Source organism: Coregonus lavaretus, assembly GCF_964263955.1.
Source record: "Coregonus lavaretus genome assembly, chromosome: 29".
Classification (NCBI taxonomy): Eukaryota; Metazoa; Chordata; class Actinopteri; order Salmoniformes; family Salmonidae; genus Coregonus; species Coregonus lavaretus.
The window spans coordinates 4,311,738-4,336,914 of record NC_140016.1 but is presented as its reverse complement, the minus strand read 5'-3'; the positions used below and the strand labels follow the sequence as shown (position 1 = coordinate 4,336,914).

The window sequence follows — 25,177 nt, the reverse complement described above, 5'->3', positions numbered from 1 at the left end:
TAATTTTTATGACATTTCACTGAGGAGGATGTTCCTCCCCTTCCTCCTCTGAGGAGCCTCCACTGCTATCGATGTTACATTGAACTGGGTGAATGGAATATGAATGACAGTCATCCAAAATGCTGTAATAGATATAAGGCCATGCTCCCCCCTAAAAAATCGTCCTCCCTCATTTTAAACGGCACTGACTGCCACTGGTATTGATGTGTATACAGGGCTCATCTGTGAAATAGACCTTGGTCTCAGCACAACTTCCTTTTAAAATAAAGGTTAAATAAATACACAAAAAATGTGTGCTGGGAGAGCTAAACCAAGTGCAGTAAAAAACATCCCCATCAATTTCGATCGGGCATGATCCCGTGTGCTGCTCCGTAAGATTTCTTACCAAGCATACCCATAATCGGAATCCACCACACTCGTCTCCTATTGGCTACATTTAGAATGACAGGTAAACACATACTCCACAACAATTGGTTGTAGACCAAGCTGCTTAGAATACAAACATTTGATTGGTGACATATTTCCTCTCGCCGTAAATTAATTGGTTCGTATATCTCGAGTGGAAATTCAAGATAGGTTGTCCATGTCTCACGGTTGAGACCGGTAAAACAGCAGCCGAACACGTTGTGCGGTGTCCTGCTAGAACAATCTTTCTAGCTACCGCCTGGCAGAGCGGAGGTGATTCAGTGAAATCACTTTTTATTATCAACTATTTTAACAATTGCCTCCTGGTAAGTATAAAACCCTGTGTGGCATTATTGAATAAATATCCGCTGCTGTAATACTCGTAATTTTATGGTGTTTAACGCTAGTTCGCATGATAAAGCTGAAGTCCTTCTTGGAGTTGTGCTAACCAGTTAACTAACGTACTTAGCTATCTAGTACATTCTTGTCTTCATTTATTCAATGTGCCACGAATGACATTGAATCGGATGATGTGGCTTAAATCAGTCGGCCAATGCCGGAGTTGACTGTCTAAATTGTCAGCTAATCCGATGGTTGAAAGAATGGCCTTTCCTGACTTTAGCTAACTAGCTAATGGAACGGCTAGCGAGCCATGGTTGCCCCGTTCGCGGTGTTTGTTTGTCTTACCATAAACGCCTCTTTTGTTAAAAAATACTATTCGTTTGATGTCGAAGATTAAGTCGACTGCTCACTAGTTAGCTAAATAAACTGAGCGGAGAAAATAGCCGTTGCTAGGCTAGGAAATTAGCTAGTTAGCCAGCAGCATTCTATTTGCAGCACGTGCTGGTTCTTAAAACATATATCGTAGTTAGCTAGCTAATTCCAGCTGTCAGTTGATTGGCTAATAGGATACAGTTGAATGGCCAGCTTCTATCCATGGCGTGACCTGTGGGTTGTAACTCGGCCTTTTGTGGGCATAGACCCTAGAAGCTAATTTAGCTAACTAACGTTAGGTAATCGGCTTAGCTAGGTGGGTGGGTCTGGGCGAACCACTTGTCTCCCACAATGAATTTTTATACTACTATGAACTGAAACCTATTATGGGTTGAATTGACTAGATTTGTAGCTAGCTAGTTATCCACAGACTAGCTGGAATGCAAATAATTTTTGCTCTTGTAACGTCATCTCTGATTGCATTTGTCTCCATGATTGGATGTATATATATATATATATATATATATATATATATATATATATATATATATATATATATATGAGCGAGAGAGGGCAGCAGGTAGCTTAGTGGGTAAGAGCTTTGTGCCAGTAACCGAAAGGTTGCTGGTTCTAATCCCCGAGCCGACTAGGTGAAACATCTGTCGATGTGCCCTTAAGCAAGGCACTTAACCCTAATTGCTCCTGTAAGTCGCTCTGGATAAGAGCGTCTGCTAAATGACTAAAATGTACGCACGCATGTGGTCACCCCTTCAAATTAGTGGATTCGGCTATTTCAGCCACACCCGTTGCTGACCGGTGTATACAATCGAGCACACAGCCATGCAATCTCCATAGACAAACATTGGCAGTAGAATGGCCTTACTGAAGAGCACACCATCGTTGGATGCCACCTTTACAACAAGTCAGTTTTGTCACATTTCTGTCCTGCTAGACCTGCTCCAACTGAAAGTGCTGTAATTGTGAAGTGGAAACATCTAGGAGTAGCAACGGCTCAGAAGTGGTAGGCTACACAAGCTCACAGACCGGGACCACTAAAGCATGTAACACATAAAATTTCGGTTGCAACACTCACTACAGAGTTCCAAACTGCCTCTGGAAGCAACGTCAGCACAATAACTGTTCGTCAGGAGCTTCGTGAAATGTTTCCATGGCTGAGCAGCTGCACACAAAACTAAGATAATCATGCGCAATGCCGAGCGTTGGCTGGAGTGGTGTAAAGCTCGCCGCCATTGGACTTTGGAGCAGTGGAAACGCGTTCTCTGGAGTGATGAATCACGCGTCACCATCTGGCAGTCCGACTGACGCATTTGGGTTTGGCTGATGCCAGGAGAACGCAACCTGCCCGACTGCATAGTGCCAACTGTAAAGTTTGGTGGAGGAGGAATAATGGTCTGGGGCTGTTTTTCATGATTTGGGCTAGGCCCCTTAGTTCCAGTGAAGGAAAATCTTAACGCTACAGCATACAATGACACTAGACGATTCTGTGCTTCGAACTTTGTGCCAACAGTTTGGGGAAGGCCCTTTCCTGTTTCAGCATGACAATGCGAGGTCCATACAGAAATGGTTTGTCGATCTGTGTGGAAGAACTTGACTGGCCTGCACAGATCCCTAAACCTCAACCCCATCGAACACCTTTGGGATGAATTGGAACGCCGACTGCGAGCCAGGCCTAATCTCCCAACATCCGTGCCCGACCTCACTAATGCTCTTGTGGCTGAATGGAAGCAAGTCCCCACAGCAATGTTCCAACATCTAGTGGAAAGCCTTCCCAGAAGTATGGAGGCTGTTATAGCAGCAAAGGGGGGGACCAACTCCATATTAATGCCCATGATTTTGGAATGAGATGTTCAACGAGCAGGTGTCCACATACTTTTGGTCATGTAATGTAGCTGTAATATTAGGCTAGCAGAGTTTTCAGGCAGAACACAAACGGATGGTGACCAGAACAGTCGCTGATCATGTGTATGCGCGACCTATACAATTTTCATTTGAGATCAAACTCCATTATCCACATCCAGTCAAATGATCCACACCATGACAACCACACCACCTTGTCCCTGTTTCAGTTCTCTCCAGCTGACCAAAGAAATGGTGATGGAGAAGCCAAGTGCCCAGCTCGTCGGGCGGGAGTTTGTCCGACAGTACTACACACTACTCAACCAAGCACCCGACTACCTGCACAGGTAAAGCCAGTACACTACTAGAACATTCTTCCCAAACAGTATCTATTCCATGATTTATCTGCTTTCATATTAGTGGACTATCTATGCCTCTACTACTAAGACAAGAAATAACTGATTTTCAACTTGTTTTAGGTTTTATGGGAAGAACTCCTCCTATGTACATGGAGGTCTGGACAACAATGGTAAACCAGTTGAAGCTGTCTACGGACAGTCGGTGAGTACTGCAATACCATTTTCCTAAATGATGTTTGCAATACTTAATGAAACCTTACTGAAGCAGTATTATGTTTCCTTTGTAAAATATCCAATGCGACACATCCACACATTAATTTATTGCACTTATCTATCAGTATGTTATTAAAGATGGGTAATATATTGTCAGTTAGGCTTTCTGATGCAAGGCTAACACTTACGTTTGAGATTCTCATCAAGGTCTTTTATTTATGTAAATAGGAGATCCATAAAAAAGTGTTGGCGCTGAACTTCCGTGACTGCCACACCAAGATCAGACATGTGGACGCCCATGCGACCTTGAACGAGGGCGTTGTGGTGCAAGTGATGGGGGAGCTGTCCAACGACATGCAGCCCATGCGCAAATTCATGCAGACATTCGTGCTGGCCCCTGAGGTAGGTCCTTTCAACTGTATAGATGGACATTTGTCCTTGAAACTTTTCATTTATGTATTAGTGTCCAGTTCAGCTAAAGGGTTAATTTTGTGGGAAAACTCAATTACATTTCTTTCAGGGCACTGTAGCGAACAAGTTCTACGTTCACAATGATGTATTCCGTTACCAAGACGAAGTGTTTGGGGATTCTGACTCAGAACCCCCTGAAGGTGAGCGTGTTACAGATAAGGAAGCTGCTTTATGGTTGGCTGGTTTTGTTTCATATGTCATTTACTTCTCATGACTAATACATAATGGTTAGAAGTGTTGCTCTTATTGAACTCCATTGCAGTGCTTTTTACTCATACTCATACATATAGGGTCAACACTACTATTATGAACAATATGCCCTTCACAGTTTAGGTGTGTGTATATAGAAACATCTTCTAAATGACTCAAATGGAACGGGTATTTCATTCAGCCCTAAAACTGATGTAAGTGGGACTCATTCGTGTTCTTGCCGTTTCAGAGTCTGATGAGGATGTGGAAGAGATGGAAGAGAGAGTACCCTCACCAGAGGTGGCCCAGGAAGAAGCTGCAACCTTCTACGAACAGACACCCTGGTAAGGAAACACATCCATCTTTAGCATCTTGGTAGATATCATCTTCATCTCGACTACATCAGCAATCCTACTCTACTTTTTTTTTTTTTTATCCTCAGTGTTAAGCCTGTATTACTGTCGCGTGAATGGTAGCAAACATGCCCTTCATAAGTGACGATATGTTAGTGAGAGTGAGTGTGTCGGATATGGGTGCGTAACACATTAGGGCGTCCACCCCACGGTGCTCAATCACATTTTGATTATTCTTAGTAGGATATAAATTAGCCTGTAAAGTTGTAATAAAGTAGAACGATGTTCTGATACCAAGATGACAGGGGTTGTTGAAAAGCAAAACATTGCTTGTTGCGTCTTCATCCCTGCTATAAATTAATATCATAAAAAATATCAGATGTGTTATCTGGGTCTTGATCTAACATTGACATTTTAGTCATTTAGCAAACGCTCATTTAGCAGAGCGACTTACAGTTAGTGAATGCATACATTTTCATACTGCCCCCCCCCCCCCCCCCCGTGGGAAACAAACCCACAACCCTGGCGTTGCAAGCGCCATGCTCTACCAACTGAGCTACACAGGGCCCAACACAGGCAGAGACTGCTATTTGTCTTAGCTCTCAGCCCGTCTCTCTCAGGATAGCGGACAAATGTTCAGCAGGGACACACTTTTCCTTCATTCATTGCTTACACGGTAATAAAACAAAATTCAGAATATAAGTTGCTAATTACCTGTCCTGTAGGCCATTTTGTATGAACATTTTTAATTAATAAATAACAAAACAGAGCTGTTTTTAAATACAATCTAGGTCTTTCTCATTTAATTTAGCCTAGGCATGAACAGTTTTTTAATTAGGCCTAATAAATAACAAAACAAAGCTTTTCTACGTACCCCATGACTGGCTGGTCATGGCTAGAAGGGATTCAGCCTTGTCAAATTAGTATCAGATTTGACTTTTCATATCAGCGTAGGAGAATTTATGCAGCAGGTCTGGAGAATTAGGTTAATGTTAGGAAAGGGATTAGGGCTAGCTAAAAGGAAACTTTTTTTTTTTTGCGCGTTAATTTGACAAAATATGGAGCTCTTCTAGCTGTGGCCTACCCGACCCCATTCCTCCCGACCCCATTCCTCCCGACCCCATTCCTGCTGCAATTCGGCACCACGGCAGTGGAAAGGGGATACTAGGCAGCCACAAAGTGAAGAAATTAGCAAACTGATGTTGGACAATCCAAGTCCGACATGTAAATGAACAATTATTTAAGGCTGGTTCATTGAGAGAGCTTATTCATTTACGAAGTCACTTCTTTCCAAAGCTCAATTTATCTTTTTACAGTTCTAATGAATGATAATAAATGTTATGTTTAATTGTAATCTGAACTGTCGCGTGATATATATACGTGGCTTAGTGATAACTCTGTTTCCTGCTATAGGCAGTTAGCTGCCTAATACGCTGAACTGAAAAGCACCAATTGTCCATGATACACATCATTACTCTACTCTAGTCTATCAAGCCACATCTTCATAGGCTACTGTACATTAAACAAGGGCGGCATACGGTGCGTTCAGAAAGTATTCAGACCCCATGACTCATTCCACATTTTGTTACGTTACAGCCTTATTTTTTTAAAAAATCCATCTACAGACAATACCTCATAATGACAAAGCAAAAACAGGTTATTTAGAAAATAAAAAACGGAAATATCATATTAACTTAAGTATTCAGACCCTTTGCTTTGTTGAAGGACCTTTGGCAGCAATTTCAGCCTTGAGTCTTCTTGGGTATGATGCTTCAAGCTTGGCACACCTGTATTTGGGGAGTTTCTCCCATTCTTCTCTGCAGATCCTCTCAAGCTCTGTCAGGTTGGATGGGGAGCGTCGCTGCACAGCTATTTTCAGGTCTCTCCAGAGATGTTTGATCGGGTTCAAGTCGGGGCTCTGGCTGGGCCAATCAAGGACATTCAGAGACTTGTCCCGAAGCCACTCCAGCATTGTCTTGGCTGTGTGCTTAGGGTCGTTGTCCTGTTGGAAGGTGAACCTTCGCCCCAGTCTGAGGTCCTGAGCGCTCTGGAGCAGGTTTTCATCAAGGATCTCTCAGTAATTTGCTACGTTCATCTTTCCCTCGATCCTGACTAGTCTCCCAGGCCCTGCTGCTGAAAAACATCCCCACAGCATGATGCTGCCACCCCCATGCTTCACCATAGGGATGGTGCCAGGTTTGTTCCAGACGTGATGCTTGGCATTCAGGCCAAGGAGTTCAATCTTGGTTTCATCAGACCAGAGAATCTTGTTTCTCATGGTCTGAGAGTCCTTTAGGTGCCTATTGGCAAACTCCAAGCGGGTGTCGTGCATTTTTTACTGAGGAGTGGCTTCCGTCTGGCCACTCTACCGTAAAGGCCTTATTAGTGGAGTGGTGCATAGATGGTTGTCCATCTGGAAGGTTCTCCCATCTCCACAGAGGAACTCTGGAGCTCTGTTAGTGACCTTCGGGTTCTTGGTCACCTCCTTGACCAAGGCCCTTCTCCCCGATTGCTCAGCTGTAGGAAGGGTCTTGGTGGTTCCAAACTTCCATTTAAGAATGATGGAGGCCACTGTGTTCTTGGGGACCTTCAATGCTGCAGAAATGTTTTGGTACCTTTCCTCAGATCTGTGCCTTGACATAATCCTGTCTGAGCTCTATGGATAATTCCTTCGACCTCATGGCTTGGTTTTTGCTCTGACATGCACTGTCAACTGTGGGACTTTTATATAGACGGGGGTGTGCCTTTCCAAATCATGTCCAATCAATAGAATTTACCACCGGTGGACTCCTCCAATCAAGTTGTAGAAGCATCTCAAGGATGGTCAGTGGAAACGGGATGCACCGGAGTTCAATTTCGAGTCTCATAGCTAAGGGTCTGAATACTTTTTTGTAAATAAGTTATTTCTGTTTTTAGATTTTAATTTGCAGACATTTCTAAACCGGTTTTCACTTTGTCATTATGGGGTTTTGTGGGGATTTTTATTTATTCAATCCATTTTAGAATAAGGCTGTAATGTAACAAAATGGAAGGGGTCTTAATACTTTCCGAATGCACTGTATGTTTATTTATTAGGGATATATAAATATAAAACAGTACATTATTACACCATTACATATCTACAATACAATTTATAATACCACCATACAACAATATTACAATGTATGTGTAGAGTGCGTGTGCTAGCGCTTGTATGCATCTGTCTGTACCTTTGTCTCTTCATAGTCCCCGCTGTTTCATAAGGTGTATTTTTACCTGTTTTCTTTTAATCTGATTCTACTGCTTGCATCAGTTACCTGATGTAGAATAGAGTTCCATGTAGTCATGGCTCTATGTAGTACTGTGTGCCTCCCATAGTCTGTTCTGGACTTAGGTATTTTTGAAGAGCCCTTTAGCATGTCTTGTGTGGTATGCATGGGTGTCCGTGCTGTGTGCTAGTGGTTTAAACAGACAGCTTGGTACAGTCACCTCTTACAAAAACAAGTAGTGATGAAGTCAATCTCTCCTCCACTTTGAGCCAGGAGAGATTAACATGCATATTGTTAATGTTAGCTCTCTGTGTACATTTAAGGGCCAGCCGTGATGCCCTGTTCTGAGCCAATTGTAATTTTCACACTACTGAACAGTAGTCCAGGTGCGACAACTAGGGCCTGTAGGACCTGCCTTGTTGATAGTGTTAAGGCAGAGCAGCACCTTTTATTATGGACAGACTTCTCCCCATCTTAGCTACTGTTGTATCAATATGTTTTGACCATGTCAGTTTACAATCCAGGGTTACTCCAAGCAGTTTAGTCACCTTAACTTGATCAATTTACATTTCATTCATTACAAGAGTTGGTTGAGGTTTAGTGAATGATCTGTCCCAAATACAATGCTTTTAGTTTTAGAAATATTTAGGATTAACTTATTCCTTGCTACCCATTCTGAAATCAACTGCAGCTCTTTAAATGTTGCAGTCATTTCAGTCGCTGTATTAGCTGATGTGTATAGTGTTGAGTCATCCGCATACATAGACACACTGGCCTTACTCAAAGCCAGTGGCATGTCGTTAGTAAAGATTGAAAAAGGTAAGGGGCCTAGACAGCTGCCCTGGGGAATTCCTGATTCTACCTGGATTATGTTGGAGAGGCTTCCATTAAAGAACACCCTCTGTTCTGTTAGACAGGTAACGCTTTATCCACAAGGAGTAGGAGTGGGGTGTAAGGCCATAACACAAGTTTTTTCCAGCAGCAGACTATGATCGATAATGTTAAAAGCCGCACTGAAGTCTAACAAAACAGCCCCCACAGTCTTTTTATCATCAATTTCTTTCAGCCAATCAGTCATTTGTGTAAGTGCTGTGCTTGTTGAATGTCCTTCCCTAGAAGTGTGCTAAAAGTCTGTTTAATTTGTTTACTGTAAAATAGCATTGTATCTGCTCAAACACCATTTTCAGCCTGTTACCAAGTTTACTTGGTAACAGGCTGATTGGTCAGCTATTTGAGCCAGTAAAGGGGGATTTACTATTCTTGGGTAGCGGAATGACTTTTGCTTCCCTCCAGGCCTGAGGGCACACACTTTCTAGTAGGCTTAACATTTTTTCCATCCAGGTTGTCAGACCCCGGTGGCTTGTCATTGTTGATAGACAATTATTTTTGTCACCTCTTCCAAACTGACTTCATGGGATTCAATGACTTTATGAAAAGTACAACGCTTGTCTTTCATTTTGGTCAGATATACTTGGATGTGTGTCAGCGTTTGTTGCTGGCATGTCATGCCTGAGTTTGCTAATCTTGCCAATGAAATAATCATTAAAGTAGTTGGCAATATCAGTTGGTTTTGTGATGAATGAGCCATCTGATTCAATGAATGAAGGAGCTGAGTGTGCCTTTGCGCTCAATTTCATTTAAGGTGCTCCAAAGCTTTTTACTATCATTCTTTATATTTTATTGTTGTTTCATAGTATACATTGCATTCGGAAAGTATTCAAACCTGTTTTCGTTTAGTCATTATGGGGTATTGTGTGTAGATTGAGGAATTGTTTTAATTTAATCAATTTTAGAATAAGGCTGTAATGTAACGAAATGTGGAAAAAGTCAAGGAGTCTGAATACTTTCCGAATGCACTGTAGTTTCTTTATGGTTTGGTCACATGATTTCTCAGTTTGCAGTGCATTTGCCAATCGCTTGTGCTGCCAGACTTATTTGCTTTATCTTTTGCCTCATCCCTCTCAACCATAGAATTGTTCAATTTCTCATCAATCAAAGGGGATTTAAGTTTTTAGTCACTTTCTTAATGGGTGCGTGCTTATTAGTAACTGGAATAAGCAATTACGTAAATGTGTCAAGTGCAGCGTCTAGTTGCTCCTCATTACACACCACGGACCAACACATATTCTTTACATCAACAACAGGAATCACTACAAAACTTATTGTATGAGACCAACACATATTCTTTACTTCAACATAAGATTTTTTTTTAAATATATAGAACAAAAATATAAATGCAACAATTTGATTTTACTGAGTTACAGTTCATATGAGGAAATCAGTCAATTGAAATAAATAAATTAGGCCCTAGTCTATGGATTTCACATGACTGGAAATACAGATATGCATCTGTTGGTCAACATGGGCCTCATGATCTCGTCATGGTATTTTTGTGCATTCAAATTGCCATTGATTTTAACATGCAATTTTGTTTGTCCGTTGCTTATGCCTGCCCATACCATAACCCCACTGCCACAATGGGGCACTCTGTTCACAACGTTGACATCAGCAAATCGATCGCCCACACAATGCCATACACATGGTCTGCGGTTGTGTGGCTGGTTGGTTGTACTGCCAAATTCTCTAAAATGACATATGGTAGATAAATAAACATTACATTCTCTGGCAACAGCTCTGGTGGACATTCCTGCAGTCAGCATGCCAATTGCATGCTCCCTCAATGTGAGACTTCTCTGGCATTGTGTTGTGACACAACTGCACATTTTAGAGTGGCCTTTTATTGTCCCCAGCACAAGGTGGACCTGTTTAATCAGCTTCTTGATATGCCACACCTGTCAGGTGGATGGATTATCTTAGCAAATGAGAAATGCTCACTAACAGGGATGTAAACAAATGTGTGCATATGAAACATTTCTGGGGTCTTTTATTTCAGCTCATGAAACATGGGACCAACACTTTACATGTGGCGTTTTTTTATAGTTTTGTTCGGTGTGTGAGAGAGTAAATACTGAGGGCTATGTGGACACCCGTTCAAATGATTGGATTCGGCTATTTCAGCCACCCCAGTTGCTGACAGGTGTATAAAATTGAGCACAGAGCCATGCAGTGTCCATAAACAAACATTGGCAGTAGTGGCCTTACTGAAGAGCTCAGTGACTTTCAACGTGACACTGTCATAGGATGCCACCATTCCAACAAGTCAGTTTGTCAAATTTCTGCTCTGCTAGATGGACGAATCTGGGTTTGGCTGATGCCAGGAGAACGCTACCTGCCCGACTGCATAGTGCCAACTGTAAAGTTTGGTGGAGGAGGAATAACTGTCTGGGACTGTTTTTCATGGTTCTGGCTAGGCCCCTTAGTTCCAGAGAAGGGAAATCTTAACGCTACAGCATACAATGACATTTTGGACGATTCTGTACTTTGAACTTTGTGGCAACAGGTTGGGGGAAGGCCTTTTCCTGTTTCAGCATGACAATGCCCCCGTGCACAAAGTGAAGTCCATACGGAAATGGTTTGTCGAGATCTGTGTGGAAGAACTTGACTGGCTTGCACAGATCCCTGACCTCAACCCCATCGAACACCTTTGGGATGAATTGGAACGCCGTCTGCGAGCCAGGCCTAATCAGTGCCCGACCTCACTAATGCTCTTGTGGCTGAATGGAAGCAAGTCCCCGCAGCGATGTTCCAACATCTAGTGGAAAGCCTTCCCAGAAGAGTGGAGGCTGTTATAGCAGCAAAGGGGGGACCAACTCCATATTAATGCCCATGATTTTGGAATGAGATGTTCAACGTGCAGGTATCCACATAGTTTTGTGTATGTGAGATATACATGCATACATACAGTCGTGGTCAAAAGTTTTGAGAATGACACAAGTATTGGTCTTCACAAAGTTTGCTGCTTCAGTATTATGAGATTTGTCAGATGTTACTATGGTATACTGAAGTATAATTACAAGCATTCCATAAGTGTCAAAGGCTTTTATTGACAATTACATTAAGTTTATGCAAAGAGTCAATATTTGCAGTGTTGACCCTCCTTTTTCAAGACCTCTGCAATCCGCCCTGGCATGCTGTCAATTAACTTCTGGGCCACATCCTGACTGATGGCAGCCCATTCTTGCATAATCAATGCTTGGAGTTTGTCAGAATTCGTGTTCTCAAAGGGATTAAGGTCTGAGGAGTTTCCTGGCCACTTAGTTATCACTTTTGCCTTATGGCAAGGTGCTCCATCATGCTGGAAAAGGCATTGTTCGTCACCAAACTGTTCTTGGATGGCTGGGAGAAGTTGCTCTCGGAGGATGTGTTGGTACCGTTCTTTATTCATGGCTGTGTTCTTAGGCCAAATTGTGAGTGAGCCCACTCCCTTGGCTGAGAAGCAACCCCACACATGAATGGTCTCAGGATGCTTTACTGTTGGCATGACACAGGACTGATGGTAGCACTCACCTTGTCTTCTCCGGACAAGCTTTTTTCCGGATGCCCCAAACAATTGGAAAGGGGATTCATCAGAGAAAACGACTTTACCCCAGTCCTCAGCAGTCCAATCCCTGTACCTTTTGCAGAATATCAGTCTGTCCCTGATGTTTTTCCTGGAGAGAAGTGGCTTCCTCGCTGCCCTTCTTGACACCAGGCCATCCTCCTTAAGTCTTCGCCTCACTGTGTGTGCAGATGCACTCGCACCTGCCTGCTGCCATTCCTGAGCAAGTTCTGCACTGGTGGTGCCCCGATCCCACAGCTGAATCAACATTAGGAGACAGTCCTGGCGCTTGCTGGACTTTCTTGGGCGCCCTGACGCCTTCTTCACAACAATTGAACCTCTCTCCTTGAAGTTCTTGATGATCCGATAAATGGTTGATTTAGGTGCAATCTTACTAGCAGCAATATCCTTGCCTGTGAAGCCCTTTTTGTGCAAAGCAATGATGATGGCACGTGTTTCCTTGCAGGTAACCATGGTTAACTGAGGAAGAACAATGATTTCAAGCACCACCCTCCTTTTAAAGCTTCCAGTCTGTTATTCTAACTCAATCAGCATGACAGGGTGATCTCCAGCCTTGTCCTCGTCAACACTCTCACCTGTGTTGAGGAGAGAATCACTAACATGATGGCAGCTGATCCTTTTGTGGCAGGGCTGAAATGCAGTGGAAATGTTTTTTGTGGATTAAGTACATTTTCATGGCAAAGAGGGACTTTGCAATTCATCTGATCACTCTCCATGACATTCTGGAGTATATGCAAATTGCCATCATCAAAACTGAGGCAGCAGACTTTGTGAAAATTATTATTTGTGTCATTCTCAAAAATATATATACAGTGGGGAGAACAAGTATTTGATACACTGCCGATTTTTGCAGGTTTTCCTACTTACAAAGCATGTAGAGGTCTGTAATTTTTATCATAGGTAGTACACTTCAACTGTGAGAGATGGAATCTAAAACAAAAATCCAGAATCACATTGTATGATTTTTAAGTAATAATTTGCATTTTATTGCATGACATAAGTATTTGATACATCAGAAAAGCAGAACTTAATATTTGGTACAGAAACCTTTGTTTGCAATTACAGAGATCATACGTTTCCTGTAGGTCTTGACCAGGTTTGCACACACTGCAGCAGGGATTTTGGCCCACTCCTCCATACAGACCTTCTCCAGATCCTTCAGGTTTCGGGGCTGTCGCTGGGCAATACGGACTTTCAGCTCCATCCAAAGATTTTCTATTGGGTTCAGGTCTGGAGACTGGCTAGGCCACTCCAGGACCTTGAGATGCTTCTTACGGAGCCACTCCTTAGTTGCCCTGGCTGTGTGTTTCGGGTCGTTGTCATGCTGGAAGACCCAGCCACGACCCATCTTCAATGCTCTTACTGAGGGAAGGAGGTTTTTGGCCAAGATCTCGCGATACATGGCCCCATCCATCCTCCCCTCAATACGGTGCAGTCGTCCTGTCCCCTTTGCAGAAAAGCATCCCCAAAGAATGATGTTTCCACCTCCATGCTTCACGGTTGGGATGGTGTTCTTGGGGTTGTACTCATCCTTCTTCCTCCAAACACGGCGAGTGGAGTTTAGACCAAAAAGCTCTATTTTTGTCTCATCAGACCACATGACCTTCTCCCATTCCTCCTCTGGATCATCCAGATGGTCATTGGCAAACTTCAGACTGGCCTGGACATGCGCTGGCTTGAGCAGGGGGACCTTGCATGCGCTGCAGGATTTTAATCCATGACGGCATAGTGTGTTACTAATGGTTTTCTTTGAGACTGTGGTCCCAGCTCTCTTCAGGTCATTGACCAGGTCCTGCCGTGTAGTTCTGGGCTGATCCCTCACCTTCCTCATGATCATTGATGCCCCACGAGCCCCACGAGGTGAGATCTTGCATGGAGCCCCAGACCGAGGGTGATTGACCGTCATCTTGAACTTCTTCCATTTTCTAATAATTGTGCCAACAGTTGTTGCCTTCTCACCAAGCTGCTTGCCTATTGTCCTGTAGCCCATCCCAGCCTTGTGCAGGTCTACAATTTTATCCCTGATGTCCTTACACAGCTCTCTGGTCTTGGCCATTGTGGAGAGGTTGGAGTCTGTTTGATTGAGTGTGTAGACAGGTCTTTTTATACAGGTAACGAGTTCAAACAGGTGCAGTTAATACAGGAAATAAGTGGAGAACAGGAGGGCTACTTAAAGAAAAACTAACAGGTCTGTGAGAGCCGGAATTCTTACTGGTTGGTAGGTGATCAAATACTTATGTCATGCAATAAAATGCAAATTAATTACTTAAAAATCATAATGTGATTTTCTGGATTTTTGTTTTAGATTCCGTCTCTCACGGTTAAAGTGTACCTATGATAAAAATTACAGACCTCTACATGCTTTGTAAGTAGGAAAACCTGCAGAATCGGCAGTGTATCAAATACTTGTTCTCCCCACTGTGTGTGTATATATATATATATATATATATATTTTGTAACGACCCGGTATTGTGTTCGTGGGTGCTAGCAGGGGTTTAATATGCCAGGACAGACGGAAAGGTTGGTGGGGGGGTATGATGGGTAATCCCGCAGGGTTTTGAAATTCATAAATAGGGGTTACTGTCTCTTTTTCAATTCGGGATCCTGATCTGCTCCTGTGAGTCTGCCACTTGACATTGTGTATTTGTGTACGTTCGGAATTTAGCGGCGTGGGCTGTGGCCTGAACAATAGCACAGTTTAGGAATAAACCTGTGTTCTGCCCTGCACACCTGGTGTCCGTCTCTTTTTTTTCTTTAATATATATTAGTACTAGTCAAAAGTTTGGACACCTACTCATTCAAGGGTTTTTCTTAGTTTTTACTTTTTTTTTACATTGTAGAATAATAGTGAAGACATCTAAACTATGAAATCATGTGGTAATCAAAAAAAGTGTTAAACAAATATATTTGAGATTCTTCAAATAGCCACCCTTTGCCTTGATAACAGCTTTGCATACTCTTGGCATTCTCTCAACCAGCCACTTTTCCAAGTCTTGAAGGAGTTCCCACATATGCTGAGCACTTGTTAGCTGCTTTTCCTTCACTCTGTTGTCCAACTCATCCCAAACCATCTCAATTTGGTTGGGGGATTGTGGAGGCCAGGTCATCTGATGCAGCACTCTATCAGTCTCCTTCTTTGTAAAATTAGCCCTTACACAGCCTGGAGGTGTGTTGGGTCATTGTCCTGTTGAAAAACAAATGATAGTCCTACTAAGCCCAAACCAGATGGGATGGCGTATCGCTGCAGAATGCTGTGGGAGCCATGCTGGTTAAGTGTGCCTTGAATTATAAATAAATCACAGACAGTGTCACCAGCAAATCACCCCCACACCATAACACCTCCTCCTCCATGCTTTACGGTGGGAACTACACATGCGGAGATCATCCGTTCACCTACAAAGCATTGCACAAAGACACAGCGGTTTAACCAAAAATCTCATTTGGACTCATCATACCAAAGGACAAATTTCCGCTGGTCTAATGTCCATTGCTTGTGTTTCTTGGCCCAAGCAGGTCTCTTCTTCTTATTGGTGTCCTTTAGTAGTGGTTTCTTTGCAGCTATTTGACCATGAAGGCCTGATTCACACAGTCCCCTCTAAACAGTTTATGTTGATGTCTGTTACTTGAACTCTGTGATGCATTTATTTGGGCTGCAATTTCTGAGGCTGGTAACTCTAATGAACTTATCCTCTGCAGCAGAGGTAACTCTGGGTCTTCCAGTCCTGTGGCTGTCCTCATGAGAGCTAGTTTCATCATAGCGCTTGATGGTTTTTGCGACTGCACTTGAAGAAACGTTCAAAGTTCTTGACATTTTCCGGATTGACTGACCTTCATGTCTTAAAGTAATGATGGACTGTCGTTTCTCTTTGCTTATTTGAGCTGTTCTTGACATAATATGGATTTGGTCTTTTGCCAAATAGGGCTATCTTCTGTACCCCCCCCCCCCCATCCCCCCAACCTTGTCACAACGGATTGGCTCAAACGCATTAAGAAGGAAAGAAATTCCACAAATTAACTTTTTAAGAAGGCACATCTGTTAATTGAAATGCATTCTAGGTGACTACCTCATGAAGCTGGATGAGAGAATGCCAACAGTGGGCAAAGCTGTCATCAAGGCAAATGGTGGCTATTTTGAAGAATCTCAAATAAATGTAGTGTGCAACATTTTTTATTTTCTAGCCTGCAGTTTACGCTCCGTTAATCAGCACCTCAACTAACTGTTTTGGGTGTGTGCCAACTCCATGCGTTTCACTAGAATATTTTTTTATAATAACATGGATGGTAGCATGCTGCAATGGATATTCTCCTTGTACCTAATCTCCAATTTAAAAACGATTTTAGTTTCTTAATGACAAGTCTGACCAGAATATGCTCAGGGTTAATATTAGGTCTGTGTTTCTGGGCTATTTCAGCACCGAGGCAGAGGGGCCAGTGGAGGAGGATGCTGTAACCCCAGAGCCTGAGGCTGAACCGGAGCCGGAGCCGGAGCCAGACGTGGTGGATGGAAAACAGGACCTGGAGCCAGAGACCCAGCAGCAACAAGACACCACAGAGGAGCAGGGAGAGAAGTGCCCGGTCACCTCACCCCTGCCCTCTGCCACTGCTGACCCTGCTCCTGCGCCCGCCGCTGAAGATAACCGGGTAGGGCTCAACCCTCATTTTGGCAACGCTATGGTCATGTCAACATGGTGGACGTGATTCCATGCGCGTCCTGGATGCTGTGTTTTTAGCTGGTTATCCACTGATGTCACTACTCAAAACCAAATGTGACCTGTCTACACCTAATTCCATTTTGGTTTAAGAACCATTTTGGTTGCATTATAATCAGCTTTGATAGCTACTTTTGTAGATAAACAACTACTATTGCTGAGAAATTCCTTTTTTCCTTTACCTCTTGATTATTCATTAATTTTACCTAGCTTCTAGAGGTCTCCTTGTACAGCTGCTGACGTCATTCAGCTTGATTTATTGTTTGTTTCGTCTCTCCTCCAGCCGTTCTCCTGGGCGTCTGTCACCAGTAAGAACCTCCCCCCCAGTGGACCTGTCCCTGTCTCGGGCGTCCCCCCTCACGTAGTCAAAGTCCCGTCGGCACCGGTACGTTAACTTACAATGTTACTTTTCTCTATATAAAAACACTCCTTCTGTAGCCAACATTATGTATTAAATACCAGTAGAAGAAACAACCACACATACTATATTGATTACTAAGGGCGATAAAATCACCTATTATCGTGTGACGTCCATGCATTTGACATATTAAGCATGTATCATACCAGTTAAACCACACAGTATTATTAGGTATAAGAAACACATTTTGGTGACCTTTTTAATCAACATTCCTCTTAAAGGGCAATGAACACATTCAATCAACTGGTTATGTAGCTTGGAGTCCGTCTCATCTTGGTCTACTAGCCTGGTTTCTGAGTGTCCCTTGTCTTGGTCTTCTAGCCTGGTTTCTGAGTGTCCCTTGTCTTGGTCTACTAGCCTGGTTTCTGAGTGTCCCTTGTCTTGTCTTGGTCTACTAGCCTGGTTTCTGAGTGTCCCTTGTCTTGTCTTGGTCTACTAGCCTGGTTTCTGAGTGTCCCTTGTCTTGTCTTGGTCTACTAGCCTGGTTTCTGAGTGTCCCTTGTCTTGGTGCTTTAGCCCAGGGTGGAGGTGAAAACAGAAGCTGCAGCACAGAGAACACAACCGAGAGACCAGAGACCACGGGAAGCAAGGCCAGGCCCACCACCAGTTAACAGAGGACCCCGACCAGGAGGTATGATCCACCAGACAGCATCTCACCCAACACGCAGTACCATCCACCAGACAGCATCTAATAGAATAATAATGTCCCAACACACAGCTGGGTCATGTTCAGGAGGTAGAAAACGTCTTGAAATGAAGTGAAACTGGGAGGTACTACCTGACCTCGTCCAATAAGAACACAGATTTGTTTTCATTGTAAAAATGGTTTGCTACAATGTGCCGCCTACGTTGAATGTAAACCTGTCTGTGTTAGTCTGAACTCTGAATGCCCTCTTTTAGTCTACAATGTTGTTTGTCTTTGAGGAAACATGAAAGACGTGCATGTCTGTGACTAAAGTGATCTCTCATGCCTCTCGTCTGCTCTTGGTTCGCAGTGCGGGAAGGAGAGCAGGGAGAGACGTCGGAGGTTCGCCGTGTTGTGCGGTATCCAGACGCTCACCAGCTCTTTGTAGGAAACGTCCCCCATGATGTGGACAAGGCAGAGCTCAAGGAGTTTTTCCAACGTATGTCACGTTTTATTTCAAAATGGTCTGCAAAAAAGCATTTTAATTAATTAATTTGTATGGATTCAACTGACAGTACTGGGATATAGCAGTGCCAGATGCAGCTAGTCTTTAATTAATCATAGTCCCCCGATGACCTGTAAAAAGGTATGAAATAATTTGATTTGAATCATTGTTCTGTAATGTTAAATGATCTGCGTCCCTGTAACAGAATATGTTACATGCTTTGCAGCAACTGATTTAAGTAATTGAAATAGTTGATTTGTAATTTTTATACGATCTGGTTCCTTCTACAGAGTATGGTACTGTGCTTGAGCTACGGATCAACAGCGGCGGAAAGCTTCCCAACTTTGGATTCGTGGTGTTTGACGATTCGGAACCTGTACAGAAAATCCTAAGCAACCGGGTAAGAATTATTTTCAACATATATGTTTCCATTACAAAGTTCACAACAGTCACATGCTGATTTGATTAACTGGACTCCATTTTGTAAAGCCTTGGACTCCATTTCAATGATGGTAGAAGGGTGCTTCACATCATTCCCATAAATGTCTATTTGGGAGCCGTAAAAGTTATTCAAAAATTATCTTAATGCTTGTACAGACACAATCCTCTTAAAAGCCCACTCTGATCTTTACAGCTGTTTGTGATCATTTAAATGAATGAATGTACTAACAGTCCTCTTTCATCTGTAGCCCATTAAGTTCAGAGGAGACGTCCGACTGAACGTGGAGGAAAAGAAGACTCGCTCTGCCCGGGAAGGGGACCGGCGAGACATCCGCCCCAGGGGTCAAGGTGGCCCTGGAGGGCCCCGAGAGAGGATAGGAGGGCCCAGAGGCCCCCCCACCAGGGGTGGCATGGCACAGAAACCCAGCTTTGGCTCTGGACGAGGCACTGGACCCAGCGAGGGAGGTCGCTACATGGGACCTCGTCAGTGAATGTCATTCTGAAGTTGGTCTAATGTATCATGCCAGCTACAACTTCTGATGTCAGTCGCCCTGACTCTTTGAGTATTGTACAAAGATGGCTTCTCCATCCATCCATCCCTCCCTCCCTTCGCTTTTAGTTTTCTACCCTGGGATTTTGGAATGCGATCCATCTCTGCCGACGTTGACGTGATCTGAACTTCTCTCCTCATCTTTTACATCCTGAACTTGAATTTGTTTTAAAGAAAGTAAAAAGGGTCTAATCTAACTACTTGAATTGGAACAACCCAGTTTGGTTTTGGCGTTCTCTCCCTGTTTCTTAAAGGAACGTGTATGTACTGCTTGGGCAGTCCTGTGTATTGCCACCACTGTCTTTTCAGGTCAAATGCAAGTATGGTTTTATTTTAAATTGCGAAGTTGAATCATGATTGTGAATGGTTATTATCGAGCATGTAAGAAATCCTGTCTGCCTTTTCACTGATGCACTTCATCATGACCAATCAGCTGATGAGAGAACTAAATAAACATCATTTACTGTTTTAAACCTGACTTCTGTATTCTATACATTGAGTTGATCTTTATGGGCTGGTTTCCTGGACACAGATTAAGCCTACACCTGGAGATTTTTGGTGGAGATTGTCCATTGAGCTTGCTTTTAAGTGCAGGTCTATGCTCAATCTGTGTCCGGGAAACCGCCCCTATATACACTGAACAAAAACATAAAACGCAACAATTTAAAAGATTTTACTGAGTAAATTGAAATAAATTCATTAGGCCCTAATCTATGGATTTGAAATGACTGGGAATACAGATATGCATCCGTTGGTCACAGATAAGGTTTTGTTTTTTATGTAGGCGTGAATTTAAAAAAAAAGTGATGTGACCACAATTTGCCTCATGCAGCGCGACATCTCATTTTGCATAGTTGATCAGGCTGTTGATTGTGGCCTGTGGAATGTTTTTCCACTCTTCTTCAACGGCTGTGCGAAGTTGCTGGATAATGTCAGGAACTGGAAGACGCTGTCGTACACACGTCAATCCAGAGCATCCCAAATATGCTCAATGGGTGACATGTCTGGTGAGTATGCAGTCCATGGAGGGAACTGGAACATTTTCAGCTTCCTGGAATTGTGTACAGGTCCTTGCGACATGGGGCTGTGCATTATCATGCTGAAACATGAGGTGATGGAGGCGGATGAATGGCACGACAATGGGCCTCAGGATCTCATCACGGTATCTCTGCATTTAAAATGAAATTGTGTTTGTATGTATTTTATGCCCGTACCATAACCCCAGCGCCACTATTGGGTACTCTGTTCACAATGTTGACATCAGCAAACCGCTCGCCCACACGCTATTCTGCCATCTGCCCGGTACAGTTGAAACCGTGAATCGTCTGTGAAGAGCACACTTCTCCAGCGTGCCAGTGGCCATCAAAGGTAAGCATTTGCCAACTGAAGTCTGTTATGACGCCGAACAGCAGTCAGGTCAAGACCTTGGTGAGGACGACGAGCACGCAGATGAGCTTCCCTGAGACCGTTTCTGACAGTTTGTGCAGGAATTCTTAGGTTGTACAAACCCACAGTTTCATCAGCTGTCCGGGTGGCTTATCTCAAACAATCCTGCAGGTGAAGAAGCCAGATGTGGAGGTCCTGGGCTGGTGTGGTTACATGTGGTCTGCTGTTGTGAGGCCGGTTGGATGTATTGCCAAATTCTCTAAAACAACGGAGGCGGCTTATGGTAGAGAAATTAACATTACATTCTCTGGCAACAGCTCTGGTGGACATTCCTGCAGTCAGCATGCCAATTGCATGCTCCCTCGAAACTTCAGACATCTGTGGCATTGTGTTGTGACAAGTGTACATTTTAGAGTGGCCTTTTATTGTACCCAGCACAAGGTGCACCTGTGTAATGATCATGCTGTTTAATCAGCTTCTTGATATGCCACACCTGTCAGGTGGATGGGTTATCTTGGCAAAGAAGAAATGCTCACTAACAGGGATGTAAACACATTTTGCACAAAAAATTTTAAGAAAAAAGCTTGCGTATGGAACATTTCTGGGATCTATTATTTCAGCTCATGTTTCATGAGCTGAAATGGGACCAACACTTTACATGTTGCGTTTATATTTTTGTTCAGTATATTTCATAATTTGGGAAAATGATTGGAAAAGGATGTGTGGCCGCCCAAAGGAGACCTGGCAAAGAGCCGTGGAAAAGGAGATACCATCCCCAAAAGGCAGAAGATCAGAAGCAGTGGCACTCCTCTAGTCGAAGCCTTAGTGCATTCGGAAAGTATTCAGACCCCTTCCCTTTTTCCACATTTTATTACGTTACAGCTTTATTCTTAAATTGATTGAACCACCAAGACTCTTTCTAGAGCTGGCCACCCGGCCAAACTGCGCAATCGGGGGAGAAGGGCATTGGTCAGGGAGGTGACCAAGAACCCGATGGTCACTCTGACAGAGCTCCAGGGTTCCTCTGTCGGGATGGGAGAACCTTCCAGAAGGACAGCCATCTCTGCAGCACTCCTCCAATCAGGCCTTTATGGTAGAGTGGCCAGACAGAAGCCACTCCTCAGTAAAAGGCACATGACAGCCCGCTTAGAGTTTGCCAAAAGGCACCTAAAGGACTCTCAGACCATGAGAAACAAGATTCTCTGGTCTGATGAAATCAAGATTGAACTTTTTGGCCTGAATGCCAAGCGTCACCTCTGGAGGAAACCTGGCACCATCCCTACGGTGAAGCATGGTGGTGGCAGCATCATGCTGTGGGGATGTTTTTCAGCGGCAGTGACTGGGAGACTAGTCAGGATCGAGGGAAAGATGAACGGAGTAAAGTACAGAGAGATTCTTGAATTACTGATATGTATATACATTTTAGTCATTTAGCAGACGCTCTTATCCAGAGCAACTTACAGTTAGTGAGTGCATACATTTTCATACTGGCCCCCAGTGGGAATCGAACCCACAACCCTGGCGTTGCAAGCACCATGCTCTATCAACTGAGCTACACAGGACTACGTGAATCAAAACCTCAAAGACTTATCCACAATGTCAACGTGAGTGTCTTGCAAAACTGATATCAAGGGTCTTCATTAGGGCACACAATGCAAACCAGTTTCCAATACTACCTGGAGTTAGGGTTGAAACGGGGTGGTTCTACCTGGAGTTAGGGTTGAAACGGGGTGGTTCTACCTGGAGTCAGGGTTGAAACGGGGTGGTTCTACCTGGAGTTAGGGTTGAAACAGGGCTGTGGTGTTCATGAAATTTTCTCAACATTTATTGTCATGCAAAAGGATGCTGGTCTCACAATAATTTACGTTAATTAACATAAACACGTTTAGCATCTCCAGGCCCCCCAATGCATTCAAGCCGCGTACCATCTGCTGATGCAGAACGCCTTTGGAACATCAAATAGAAATTCACTATAATTGTAGGCTAACTCTGTAAGTGCACAATCAATGAACCAAACAGCATCGCCTAGTCCTATAGGTTCTCTCCCAGACTCATGCATAGTAAGTTTGGAGCGTATCATAACGTAATAAGTCCATCCAGTATGCATAGTAATAAAGTCCACACTCAAAGGCGATTACTAGAATTTGTTTAATTTTGGAGTTTTGGCTAGACCAGGGACGGGCAACTTTGATGGGGGTGGGGGGCCACAAAAAATCAGAACCCTGCAATTCTGCACATTTTTGCCACAGGATGTAGAGAATATGTTGCCGTTTTAAAGCAAGTTCGCTGCAATTCTACAAATTTTTTCTCCATGGGGCGTAGAGAAGATTTAGCAATTTTATAACTCATTTCATGTAATTGTACTGAGTAGAGAAGAATGTGCAGTTTTAATTAATTTCTAATTTGCTAATTTCCTGCAGTTCTACACATTTGCATTAGGATGGAGGCAAACGTTTGCAGTTTTTAGTATGATAACTGATTATCAATGGGCCCCACCGGTTGCTAATCCAATGATGCTTACTATAAGTTTATATTGACTATCTTACCTGTCTAAAAACATTCACCTGACATGGGCTAATTGAGTGACTGCTGATGCACAACCACATTTCGAAATTGCACCTCGTGTATTCTATTATTCTAACTCTTAACAGTAAGTTGAGACCCCGACTGAGTTCCTAAAAAAAAAATATATACACTACCAGTCAAAGGTTTGGACACACCTACTCATTCAAGGGTTTTTCTTTATTTTTACTATTTTTTTTACATTGTAGAATATTAGTGAAGACATCAAAACTGTAGTAAACAAAAAAGTGTTAAACAAAATATATTTTATATTTGAGTTTCTTCAAATAGCCACCCTTTGCCTTGATGACAGCTTTGCACACTCTTGGTATTCTCTCAACCAGCTTCACCTGGAATGCTTTTCCAACAGTCTTGAAGGAGTTCCCACATTTGCTGAGCACTTGTTGGCTGCTTTTCCTTCACTCTGCGGTCCGACTCATCCCAAACCATTTCAATTTGGTTGGGGGATTGTGGAGGCCAGGTCATCTGATGCAGCACTCCATCACTCTCCTTCTTGGTAAAATAGCCCTTACACAGCCTGGAGGTGTGTTGGGTCATTGTCCTGTTGAAAAACAAATGATAGTCCCACTAAGCCCAAACCAGATGGGATGGCGTATCGCTGCAGAATGCTGTGGTAACCATGCTGGTTAAGTGTGAATTCTAAATAAATTACAGACAGTGTCACCAGCAAATCACCCCCACACCATAACACCTCCTCCTCCATGCTTTACGGTGGGAAATACACATGCGGAGATCATCCGTTCACCCACAACGCGTCTCACAAAGACACGGCAGTTGGAACCAAAAATCTCCAATTTGGACTCCAGACCAACTTTCCACCGGTCTAATGTCCATTGCTCGTGTTTCTTGGCCCAAGCAGGTCACTTCTTCTTATTGGTGTCCTTTAGTAGTGGTTTCTTTGCAGCAATTCGACCATGAAGGCCTGATTCACACAGTCCCCTCTGAACAGTTGCTGTTGAGATGTGTCTGTTACTTGAACTCTGTGAAGCATTTATTTGGGCTGCAATTTCTGAATCTGGTAACTAATGAACTTATCCTCTGCAGCAGAGGTGAGACTCTGGGTCTTCCGTTCCTTTGGCGGTCCTCATGAGAGCCAGTTTCATCATAGCGCTTGATGGTTTTTGCGACAGCACTTGAAGAAACGTTCAAAGTTCTTGAAATTTTCCGTATTGACTGACCTTCATGTCTTAAAGTAATGATGGACTGTCATTTCTCTTTGCTTATTTGAGCTGTTCTTGCCATAATATGGACTTGGTATTTTACCAAATAGGGCTATCTTCTGTATCCCCCCTACCTTGTCACAACACAACTGATTGGCTCAAACGCATTAAGAAGGAAATAAATTCCACAAATTAACTTTTAAGAAGGCACACCTGTTAAATGAAATGCATTCCAGTTGACTACCTCATGAAGCTGGTTGAGATAATTCCAAGAGTGTGCAAAGCTGTCATCAAGGCAAAGGGTGGCTATTTGAAGAATCTCAAATATAAAAATATATTTAGATTTGTTTAACACTTATTTGTTGTAATGATGTGGTACTGCCTGAACTTAGGGTTAGGGTTACTACAGTGTGCCCTAATGAATGCACCCCAACATGGTGCTGTAGATTTCCTCACTGACAAGGACCAAGGTCTTCCAGCAGGTGGCCAGAGACTGTGTTCATTAGTATTCATGATGCGGAGGAGGATGCAA

At 43.2% G+C, this 25,177-nt stretch overlaps 1 protein-coding gene across 1 annotated transcript; it reads left to right on the top strand.

Annotated features, from left to right (window-relative positions):
* The first annotated feature begins 579 nt into the window (after nucleotides 1-579).
* Nucleotides 580-19,983, top strand: LOC311105193 (ras GTPase-activating protein-binding protein 1-like). Its single transcript, XM_084147249.1, has 12 exons — nucleotides 580-731; nucleotides 3,207-3,323; nucleotides 3,456-3,537; nucleotides 3,777-3,950; nucleotides 4,069-4,159; nucleotides 4,459-4,552; nucleotides 16,681-16,909; nucleotides 17,261-17,362; nucleotides 17,912-18,026; nucleotides 18,391-18,519; nucleotides 18,816-18,925; nucleotides 19,215-19,983. The coding sequence occupies exons 2-12, from the start codon at nucleotides 3,229-3,231 to the stop codon at nucleotides 19,455-19,457; spliced, it is 1,464 nt and encodes a 487-aa protein (XP_084003375.1). The 5' UTR covers nucleotides 580-731; nucleotides 3,207-3,228; the 3' UTR covers nucleotides 19,458-19,983.
* The last annotated feature ends 5,194 nt before the right edge of the window (nucleotides 19,984-25,177 follow it).